At 32.1% G+C, this 11,462-nt stretch overlaps 2 protein-coding genes across 3 annotated transcripts; one reads left to right on the top strand and one right to left on the bottom strand.

Moving 5' to 3' along the window:
* The first annotated feature begins 2,698 nt into the window (after positions 1-2,698).
* LOC134266340 (uncharacterized) lies at positions 2,699-4,882 on the top strand. Of its 2 annotated transcripts, none has more exons than XM_062748589.1 (5): positions 2,699-2,739; positions 3,272-3,472; positions 3,817-3,964; positions 4,315-4,380; positions 4,564-4,882. In XM_062748589.1, the coding sequence occupies exons 1-5, from the start codon at positions 2,737-2,739 to the stop codon at positions 4,590-4,592; spliced, it is 447 nt and encodes a 148-aa protein (XP_062604573.1). In that variant the 5' UTR covers positions 2,699-2,736; the 3' UTR covers positions 4,593-4,882. The 2 variants fall into 2 exon arrangements, with proteins under 2 accessions (XP_062604573.1, XP_062604572.1); XM_062748588.1 differs by having other exon boundaries at positions 2,704-2,739; positions 4,561-4,882.
* Positions 4,883-7,279: 2,397 nt separating this feature from the next.
* Positions 7,280-9,945, bottom strand: LOC134266339 (uncharacterized). Its single transcript, XM_062748587.1, has 5 exons — positions 9,813-9,945; positions 9,449-9,664; positions 9,004-9,151; positions 8,704-8,769; positions 7,280-7,411 (listed from the first exon to the last, which is right to left on the bottom strand). The coding sequence occupies exons 1-5, from the start codon at positions 9,813-9,815 to the stop codon at positions 7,347-7,349; spliced, it is 498 nt and encodes a 165-aa protein (XP_062604571.1). The 5' UTR covers positions 9,816-9,945; the 3' UTR covers positions 7,280-7,346.
* Between the last annotated feature and the right edge of the window lie 1,517 nt (positions 9,946-11,462).

The raw sequence follows: 11,462 nt of genomic DNA, 5'->3' as shown, positions 1-11,462 counted from the left end.
GCTTCGTTTGCAGGGATATAATTACACGGATATTTGGCGTATAATCATGAAATACGATTCAACGAAAATATTCTACACAATAGTTTCTTTACAAATATTTCTAGTTTTTTAACAAATGTTACAGACAAGAAGAGATCATCTGACTGACTTTGTAAAATGTTTATCAAACATATTCACTTTGAAATAGGAAGGGAGATTAAAATGCAGCATATTTTTATGTCTGTTTTAAATGAAAGAGAATCTCCAAGACACAAAAGCTTCTTTTTTCCTCAAAATGTTTGATAGACATATTCTCGAATTTAGTTGTGCGGTACATGTATATATACGTATCCCCTCCCCTTTCAAACATGTGACAATTGAAGCTAAATTGGTGTTACATAATAAACGCTTTACATCTGAATTGGATGAAGTGGATTGCTACTGTATGAGAAGTTCAAAATGATCACAAAGCAATTATAGTCCAACTTTTTCGGTTTCGATCGTATAGTCTTGAATGGTTTCACAACCAAATAGGAATTCATATTTGTTAATGTGTAAAAATAAAACGATCTCTGAAATATGATTCAAGGTCTTATACATCTACACAATTTAACCAGATTTTTAGCCCACCTGAGCCGAAGGCTCAAGTGAGCTTTTCTGATCACATTTGACCGTCGTCCGTCTGTCTGTTTGTCCGTCTGTAAACTTTTCACATTTTCGACTTCTTCTCAAGAACCATTGGGCCAATTTTAACCAAACTTGGTACAAAGCATCCTTGGGTGAAGGAAAATTTAAATTTTTAAATGAAGGGCCAGGTCTTCTTAGGTCTTCAAGGGGAGATAATTAAGAAAAGACAAAAATAGGATGCGGTCTTTAAAAAATCTTTTTCTCAAGAACGCTGGACTATAAAAAGCTGAAAGTTACGTCGAAGAATCCTGGGGTAGTGTAGATTCTAAGTTGTTCAAATCATGACCCCCGTGGGTTGGGCGGGGACACAAATCAAAGTTTTACATAGAAATATATAGGAAAAATCTTTTAAAAACTTCATATCAGGAACCACTGGGCCAGAAAAGCTGAAACTTATGTGGAAGCATCCTGGGATAGTGATGATTCTAAATTATTCAAATCAAGACCCACGGGGGTTTGGCGGGGCCAAAATGGGGAATCAAAGTTTTACATAGAATTATATAGGAAAAATCTTTAAAAATCTTCTCAAGAACCACTGGGCCAGAAAAGCTGAAACTTATGTGGAAGCATGCTGGGGTATCCTGGGGTAATGTACATTCTAAATTGTTCAAATCATGACCCCCGGGGGTTGGGTGGGGCCACAATCGGGAATCGCAGTTTTACATAGAAAAAAAAATAGGAAAAATCTTTTAAAATCTTTTTTTAAAAATGGAGTCTGATGGGGTCACAATAGGTATTACAAGGGGGAAATCTGGTGAAGAACAGCATGGCTAAAGCTTCTCAGGTGAACGATGTGGCCCATGAGCCTCTTGTTTCATAACCTTCACATTATTATTATTTTAATAAATTTCCAAATAAATTAATCTATTCAAGAATTTGTGGTAATTTATTTTAATAATACCTTCAAATAAATCTAAAGAATTTCTTTAAATTATTTATATTTTTAGACGTTCAAATGGAAAACTCGTAAACATTTACAATTATTTTTTAAGACACCTATGCAAAAATAACTTTGTATCAAGGAGTATTAGTATTGTCTTCACAAATAATCAAACACCATTTGAGAAGGATTACAAAATATAAAACAAAATCATTGCAAAAAGATGTGGGTACCATTAGAACAAAGAAACTTTGATTTTATTGATACGGGTTAAAAAGATGTGGCATGAATATTGTGAGAAGCGTTTTCCAAAGAAGATGGTCGAACACGGCGAGCGAAATGGTTTTTTTTGCGACAAAAATAAAAGTGAAAATTAAATCTCAATTATTACAAAAGTTTCTTTGATACTTCAGTATACTTTATGTAAAATCTCCACAAAAGTCTCACAAAGGTTGAAATCAATTGTCTATAAAATAGCATAAAAACACTTAAGTCAAAAAAGATCATTTTCTCTTACTATAACAATTTTTTGGTATGAATGGCCATGGGTCTTTGCTCAATGTTTTTGGGGAAAAGGTTTATCATTAAAGTATGCGTAAAATTTATACACTTTTTGGTTAACAGAATTATAATGCAAAGACCCATTATACCCTGGTTCTCATACCACTGTCTCTGAATTGCCTTATTGCTTTATTGTAAATATTTATGTAATATCCTCTCTATACTGTATTGTACAGTTTATGAGAATAAACTATTGTCTATTGAATATATACCCCCCCCCCCGATATCTATCATCTCTCGCTGCAGTGAATTAAGAACTAGTTCCTACTGCAGAATAAGGGAATTTTATGAATAATTATGACAAGTTTCACATGTTTGACCCTACATAACAAGAGCTTCCTACAAATCGATCTCAAGTACTCTCACTTTCACAATCTGATCTTTAGTAAAAAAAAAAAAAAAGAATGAAAGTTTATTACTCAAAGTACTTACACATTAATGAGGACATGGTGCCTGGAAGTTGCTAATGATATGCACATCTTGGTAAGGATTGGCTGAAATTTTTGAGATTATTGAAGTTTTGACGCCAGTTTCATAATGGCCAGTAAGTCTACCACCTGTATAAAAACAAGTAACTCTTCTAAAAGACATCATCATCTCAGAGGTGAGGGGCATCATCCACAGTAGTCATGGTAATTTTTTGTTTTTCCACTTTACTGTGCTCAGTTTGATTATGGTAAAAATAATTTTTCACTATTTTGGTATTTTTTTAGGTCACCTGGATCCTTCAGGTGACACATTGCTTTTTGTTTTTGTCCATGATCGTTTAACTTGCATAAACAATTAAACATTTTCAGCTTCTTTAGAACTGTTCAATCCATTTCGACCAATTTCAGCACACATCATTTATGAAACAGAACAAAAAAATCGGGACCAAAGGGATGGGACTTTCACTTTCAAAATAAATGTTATCTTTGAAATTTTCTTTATTCCCAACCATTAAGCCGTAAAACTGTTGGCTATAGTGTATGTTTGCTTGCTTGTCTTTTGTTTGACGTCCCTCGCGAACATTTCACTCATATAACTCAGACGCCACCACTTTTCGGTACCGATAGAGTGCTGCAAATTTTGTCCTATACTCTTTCATTTTAAACTTCTCATCTTGTCCATGCTAAATCAATCAAGCTACTAGTGTTTAATTTGTTTTTATTTTATTTAACCTAGCTCAGGTTCCGTTATAACAGCGTTCTTTTCCTGATTGGCCTCCTTACAACTGGCCATACGGAGTCTAAGACACTGAGGCGGTTTGCTAGAGACCTTACGTTAGATACAGATACTGTTCCTGAAGAAGAAATCACCTTTGAAAATATCGCACGTGTTCTTGTGGAATTCTTCGCGAAAATGGGAAAGAGATCAACAGAAAACGTAGGTTTAATATTTATAAAAATGTTTTACGGTAACTATTTCCTATTCAAATTTTAGGGAAGATTCAGACGAAAAATATCACGATAAGAAATCAAGAATAAAATCATCAAAAATAAAATCAATCAAAAGCAGTGAAATCAGTCAAATTCAGGAAGGGGGATAACTGAGGTCAAAATTCAATTAAAAAAGTGAAACCAAACTGTTTTTAAGAAATTATTTGTTAGGCCATACCAACATTTGAGGAATTCCATAAAATATCCTCAATTTACCTTCAATATTTTGAATATGCATGCCAGGGATAAAGAAATGATTTTCTTTAGTTGAAACTGTTTATACATGTACAGGCAATTCCTCGCATACACATCTGCAAATTTAACAATTTTGATCTAAATGGCGACAATACTGTTACCAAAGAGGACTTTGCCATCCTGATACAAAGCACAGGGCTGGTGCAATTGGAGGAACTGTTTGATAAACTAGATCAGAATGATGGTTTGTACATTGAATAAATTCACTTCAATAAAATCGAACGTTACGTATGTATCAAGATAACACTCTCGTTAAGATGAATTTCTTAATGTAAAATGAAACTTGGAGTGTAGCTTAATATAAAGATTTACCCTTTAAAGACAGAAAAAAGACCACTTAACTATTTCAGAAGCTCTCTTTTTTTAAAACAGAGAATGATATAGATAGTTCTTATATATCTTGTCAAATGAATACTATTATTTGCTTTAATTTATGTTCGAAACTTGAAACGAGGTTAATTCTTTTGAAGAAAAAAATCTCCAATTCTGAAATCTGATTGTCAGATATATTTTAGCAAATTTTCTCCCTTACAGATGAAATCCTGACACAGGAGGAATATAATGTCTTCCATGACTACGCTTGTACTGGAAACGGGAAAGGTAAGTTTATTTTGTTGTGTCTTTATATCATACAAGTATCTTACGTAAAACTAGGATACATGCCGTTACGCTGAATTTTGAATTGCGTCATATTATAGAATTACTTTATATTAAAAGGTATTACAAGCCATTTTCATGCTTTTTTTATTATTACCTTAATTTGATTATAACTTTTTGAAGCAGAAACAAGCAAGATTGTAAATCAGATGTGAAGGGTGACAAGAACTAAATGGAACTTAAGGATTGTGAAAGTTCAAGAAAAACATAATTCTTTAATATAATTTAAACCAAAGTATGTACTGGGTATGTATTATCTTTCAAAAACCAGAACGCACATGGACACACATGTTTTGCTTTTGTGATCCTTGAGAGACACTGAAAAATCATTATTCAATACAAGAACTACTCTTATAAAATTATATCATTGCTTTCTCGTTATTTTTCTATTTCATTTTGTATTCAATGTATTCATTTAAATTTCAAATAAAAAAATAATTCCATATTCCAGATGTTCTCAATTGTTTTGTTAGAAAAAAAAATATTTATGTCTTCAAATGCTCGGCAGGCTCACCGCAGCTAGTTTTTGCTTAGTTTGCTAAAGATTAACTCAAACACATTCACAGAGATGAATAATGTCATTTATTTAAATGACGATATCAAAGAAAATACTTTATACAAAAGAATGGGGATCAGATTCACAAGCTCCGATTGAAATTATGTAAAATATGAAAAATGTCTGATCCCCCAAAAAATGACTAGAAAAAAATTCCTATAAAACAATAAGATCAAACATTTTAAGAAAAATATAGCAAAAAGATGGCACATCAAAACAAAAGGGGTGACACATCAAAACCAACTGAGCCATATTGATAATTACAAAAATCCACCTTATACAATTTGTAAAAATGCGAGAGGTAGGTTTGCAGGGGCGGTGGCGGGTCTTCAAAATATACGTGATTCCAAAAATACTGTGGACAGCGCGGGAATAAAAATACAAGTGATCCGCTCAGCTGTCCACGTGATCCTAGCCCGCTAATCATTGGCTGGAATTTCGCATACCACCGGCGTAAAATCCCAGCCTGCAATATCTATTACATAAACCATCGCATCCATGTAAATACAATGTATTTAATACATAGACAACGCATTTAATACATAAATTCAATTATAATCATAATTGCTGTTTGTTTCTAACAATGTGTGTCACACAACGTTTTTTCTATATGTTTTGATCAACATAAGGGACCTTCAAAATGACAAAGAAAGGATCCATTAAAATCCATATAACGCTGTGGACTGAGTGAGCAGCATGTAAAACATATCTCTAACATTATCCACGGGATATATTATCACCGTGGGTTAAAAAGGACTTTAACTTGCGGTGGTGCCTAGAGAATTAGGGTGATAATATTTTATTTCAGGAGCTAATTACCCCTAGTTGCTGACTAAAGTCTTGGGACTGCAAATAAATCTAGACTTTCTTTGAGGAATACTATGTGTATAGGTTCTTATATAAAATTCCAAATCGCCACAAAAACAAATTGGTTAACTTAAGGGACTCCGACCCTCAGCCAGGAAGGACAACTCTTTATTTTATCATTTAATTCAAAAAGTCTTTAAATGAAGCTTGAAAATTAAATCTTTTCATGCAACAATTTTCATTATACGCCTCTCAATGTGCTTCAAGGTTCTTTGAACTTCTCACAAAGGTCTATTTAAAAGTAGACATTTTTATCCCGAAAAAGGATTTTTAGATACCAATGTTTATTAACATGATAAGAAATTAGAAGTGATTTATGGAGCTTTGCAAAGAACCTTGAAGCACATTGAGAAGCATATAATGAAAATTGTTGCATGAAAATATTTTATTTTCAAGCTGCATTTAAAGACTTTTTGAATTAAATTATAAATTAAAGAGTTGTCCTTCCTGGCTGAGGGTCGGAGTCCCTTAATATTCCAGGAAAGGGTTTGTTTACCTCAATTTAATCCCTCAGTACTTTCCAAAAACTTATTTATCTATACTCCTGTATCATGTGCATTCTTTTAATTAGGAATAATGATTTTTAACGAATTGAATATTATATCTTAAAAGATACCATATTTGTATAATTTTCAATTCGTTCAGCCACGTAGCATCGTTTTTGAAGGAGGGGGGCCAGACAGAGAAATTTTTTTTACTTAACTGAAATAGTTGACATGCAAAAAAAGAAAGAAAAAAAGGAAAAAAGAAAAGTTGCCAAAGTCAAAAACCTTATTGTGTGTGTGTGGGGGGGGGGGGTAGAGGCCAACTTTTTCTTTTTTCGGTGCCAATTTTTTTTTTTTTGGTACCAATTTTTTGTACTAAATTTACCTTAGACAACAAACCTTCCTTAAGTATAAGTATTGTTGGGGAAAAAGTGGTGGGGGGGGGGGGCAGGCCCCCCTGTTGCTACGTGCCTGTCGTTAAAAATCATTATTCATAATAAAAAGAATGCACATGATACATTACATTTACTTTATTTTTTAAATTAGCCAATGATAAAACATGTTGCACATCAGACACATAAAACACATAAATTCTATTGACTTGATCACAACTCAGATTTGGAAACATAAGTATCATTTTCTGCATTTCGAAACTTAAATATTAAAAAGACGACCAGTCTTGTAATTAGAAACAAATAAAAACAAATATCTACTATTTATAGCATTTTATTGAAAGATTATACAAAAAGTCTCATGAAAGGTGAAGAGAATAATAAAAATACAATAAAAATGTATATACATTCAATTTAAATCGTAAATTTGGTAAAGTAATCCAAGTTGATTTTCAGTTTTTTTGAATATCATTCAGGCAAAGTATTCTTTATATGTGTAGAAATACTGCGTTGGTAAATGAAATAAATTTATACATAGTGAAAGCTACTCTAACGTATTATACTGATAAGAGAAATTATTTGAAAAGTTTCCTAATCCTCTAACTATTTTCAAACTGTGTCTTCTGTATGTTCATCTTTCTTCAGGTCTGGTTTGTCGTTTTGTTGGTTGTTTGCTGGAGTTAAAAAAATGTTTGAAAAATCAACGAAATAAGAATTATTTGTCGATATAAATTAAGCGAAATGAAGTTTACGTGATGTATGACCCCTTTCGTTATTATTGATTTGATTCGATTTCAATACTTCATTTTCTGACTGAGATTTAGGAAATTGAAATAATTATGATGATAACAGTAATCCAGTTCAAAAGTCAACTGGAATAAAATTTAAAGGATAGAACAAACACGGATCTCTAAAACACCAAAGGTCGGATTAGGTCTCAGGAAGAAGTGAGCATTCCCTGTCAACCAGCCTCGCCCGCTTTGTGCTCCATATCATGGTACAGCAGATTGAAAAGTATGAGGATTATTAAGGGTGAAAGAATTGATTTCTTTGTATGATAACCTCAGCCAACATGGGAGTTAATGGCTGCATTTGCAAACAAGGTCGTTGTTTGACCATATGGTTATTATTTTTGCAAACTGATGATTTTTTACGGAACTATTGATTTCCTGTATTTTCTATTTTTTTGTCAATAGATTCCCTCGTTTTAGAAATTTTCAGTAGTACATGTAGAGCATGTTGCTTCTGTACAACTCAACTAAGAGATATGTACAGCATATACAGGAGATAATGGTATATTGCAGTGACGTAGCATTGTTTTCGAAACTGGGGATCCAGCCAAAAAAATAAATTAAAAATCTACATTTTAGAAAAAATGGAAAATAGTCCAAATTCGAAAATCCTATTTCGTATTTGTGTATACGAGAGGGAGGTGTCCAACTTCTTTAAGTTTATTTTTTACTCTTTTACTCAAACATGCTACATTACCCTTTGCTGACCTGCAATGAAAGGGAGCGGACTTTCACTGACATTTCTATTAGTAATAAGTAAAGTCAGGAAAAAAAGTGAGAGTGGGCTTGTATGTATTGTTAAATGAATAAAGCAAGTTCACGACAGAAAAAAAGATGATGTCATCACATCTATGATAAAGTTGTACAGTTGCAAAAATTTATTTCTTTTCTAGCAAAATATCCAATCAAAATCAATTAACGAATGAAAATAAATTATCGTTTTGTGAATAAACGATGTCAATTTGTTTCAATGTTGAATTGAAGGCCATTTCAAGAGACTTCTTTTCAAGTAAAAAGGTTTTTGAATTAACTCTTCTTCATGTTGATACATTGTAAGTAGGTTTGCTAATAATGGGGTGCAAAAAGCAACTCGAGATATTGAAAATAAAATACATGTAAATTACATAAATATGTCGAATAAATATCAAACACTCAGAAAAAAAAGATAAATTCACCTTTCGGGTCTCCATCACATACATCTTCATACAAGTCCATGTACTCCTCCTTTGTCACGATATCATCTGTAAGGTAAAAAAGAAATATTTCCCGTCTATTTGATTCGACAAAATAATAAAATTAATCGAATTTAATTAAGTTGGAAATTGTGCATAGTAATTTTCTTTTATGATTATTTTTACTCTGTTTCCAAAACTTTTAAATACCGTATATATTATATATTTTAAAATTTATTATTCACCTTTTTTCTGGATACATGTGATTACTTGTGAGCACAATTCATTTTTTTAAATACCTACCATTGTTTTGATCGAGCTGTTCAAATAATTCCTCCAGCTCCAGTAATCCCGTGCTTTGTATCAGAGTGTCTAATTCCTCCTTGGTAACGTTGTTGTCGTCATTTAAATCGAGTGTGGTGAATCTACATATATCTATATTAGGTATTGCCTGTATAAAAGAAAGTAAAGCATAGCTTATCGTTATTTGATCCCTTTCTTATTACTCGTAAATAAATTAATCTTTTTAAAAATTCACAGGTAACTTTTTAATCCAACAGTTAAATTCATTGTCAACTGATATGAGGATTGAGTAATTTTTATGATTGAAATTCAACATTATAAAATTTTCTTAATTTAAGGCATATATGTTTACCGATTCCCTTAACTTTTGCTAGTATAAACCTCAAAAATATTAGATATTAGGGATATTAGTGTGGTTTAATTTTACATAGATATTCAAACATACATTTTCAGCGGATCGCTTTCTGTCTCTTCTAAACATGTCACGGAATACTTGTGCCAAATCAGCCATGGTAAATATTGTGTCTGCAACTCTTGATGCCCTGCCCAAGCCGCTAGATCTGGATCTAGAACGTGAAGAGCGCCTTCGTGACCAGGATTCTGTTTGGCCAATTGTCAGAAGACAAATCAGGAGAAGAACATTGAGGTAACGGGAGTTGAGCTTATATTTAATAAAAAAAAAATATAAATAGATTAATGATATCTCTCAAAACTCAAAAATATTGGAATAACCAAAAAAGAAAGAAAGAAAATTAAAAGGGTGATATTCTCCTACTACATTAAATAAGCATGCTAAAAAAAGTAATTACCATGACTTCAGATGATGCGTCTAGCCGCGAAGATGAAGATATGCTTATGTTATTTCGTAGACGGTATTTATATTGATGATAAACTTCCTTGATATATTACAATGACATCACAACTTGGGTATCTCCAAAACAAAATCAGCATCTACTTAACATCTACTTATCACTTTTAAACAACTCTTTTTTTATCACGCTTTTTAGTAAAATTTTTGCGTAGTTTTCTTTCGTTGCTACAAGTATTTTAAAGTTTGTTCCTTAAAGTGAAACCACTTTAAGATGATTCGACATCGGGTGACCTAAAACTCCAGGGCTTTCTAGGAAAGCTACTCTTTTTACAAAAGTCAAATTTTGAAACTTATATGTTAAAAGTACCATTATCTAATCAATGTACCATTATATTTTCATTGTTTGAAAATTTTAAGTAAGAAAGGAGTCCACAGTTGGATATGATTTGCCTTTATCAAAATTTGTCAAATCTTTTTAATTATTATCGGCCGCAGCAGCGGCCGATCTATTTATGGTTGTGTTAGAAAGTGCACATGGAGAAATGAAACTAGATTAGATTATTTTTTATAACGGCTCATTAAAATAATTCTGAAATGAAAACATCTTTAAAATCAGGAGTAAAATATTTCAATAACATGCTTTAAACCATAAGTATCAATTGCTGTTATTATGATTCAATTTAATTATCATTTCTCATCAGATAATTGATTATTTATGGTTAAATAAAAAGACTTTACAATAGCTACTCCCAAGCCTGGGAGTGTGTAAGATATGAAGGAAAATCGTCATTATTTTCCGGATTATAATGACGTAAACGTATACCTGCTGAAAAATAAAATTTAAAAGTTGTTCAAGAAGTAAAAATTGTTTTGAATGTGCCACAGCTGCAGAAGGATATCTTTCTCTACATTTTGCACCGCCCTCGCCTTGCAGCCTAGTCCACTCTGCAGAAACCATGGCATTATCACTTGACAAAGGTCCAATGTATCAGCACGTGGTTCATCTTGATAGGCCTACATCTTCATTTTGATGACAATAAATTAACATTTATCATTGACTTCATTATATACATCAATGACTCTATTTATTTCTACTAAAAAAAAAATTATTTATTTTGCTTTGAAGACAGCCTGCAATAAAAATGATCACTATTTCAGCTTTGAATATCTTGCGCTTTCATTGCATGGATGCTTTAAAGAATTGAAAGTACTTTTTGAAATGTTATGTTTGCGGCCGATTTGATGCTTTGCATCAATTCTACTTGTTGAAATAATGTGTTGAAAAAATTGAGACATTATGAGTTGCATGAGGCATACCGATTGCTATAACATATTATTTGACGACTCTCTGAGTATAGATTCAGGTCTATATTTTGAAACATTACGTTTTATACCATTGTCTCATACTGTTAATTATTACTTTTCATTCGCGAGAACTTTATTTTCATGTAATTACGCGAAACAGTATTCTGTTTAATGAGTATTTATGGAATTAAAAAGAAAGAAATCAGTCTGCATGACGGTATTCTCCATTGTTTTGTCTATCATTCACATTTCTTAAAAATGTTGTACACGTTTCTGTTTTAAAACAGACTCAAATATATATTTATTACGTTGTAAAAATGATAACATTCTGGCAATCGGCATC

Source organism: Saccostrea cucullata, unplaced genomic scaffold (genome assembly GCF_032062105.1).
Source record: "Saccostrea cucullata isolate Sc308-1 unplaced genomic scaffold, CSIRO_AGI_Scuc_v1 ctg914, whole genome shotgun sequence".
Taxonomy (NCBI): Eukaryota; Metazoa; Mollusca; class Bivalvia; order Ostreida; family Ostreidae; genus Saccostrea; species Saccostrea cuccullata.
Note: the sequence above shows the minus strand (reverse complement) of the source record. Positions and strands in the feature narration are given on the sequence as shown.

What these genes read in the sequence shown, in the direction of transcription:
- LOC134266340 (XM_062748588.1), top strand. An exon ending in GAAAGAGATCAACAGAAAAC is followed by an intron (nt 3,473 to 3,816) that starts GTAGGTTTAATA and finishes ATACATGTACAG; the next exon opens with GCAATTCCTCGCATACACAT. An exon ending in TAAACTAGATCAGAATGATG is followed by an intron (nt 3,965 to 4,314) that starts GTTTGTACATTG and finishes TCTCCCTTACAG; the next exon opens with ATGAAATCCTGACACAGGAG.
- LOC134266339 (XM_062748587.1), bottom strand. An exon ending in ACAGCTCGATCAAAACAATG is followed by an intron (nt 8,770 to 9,003) that starts GTAGGTATTTAA and finishes TTTACCTTACAG; the next exon opens with ATGATATCGTGACAAAGGAG. An exon ending in ATGTGATGGAGACCCGAAAG is followed by an intron (nt 7,412 to 8,703) that starts GTGAATTTATCT and finishes TTTTAACTCCAG; the next exon opens with CAAACAACCAACAAAACGAC.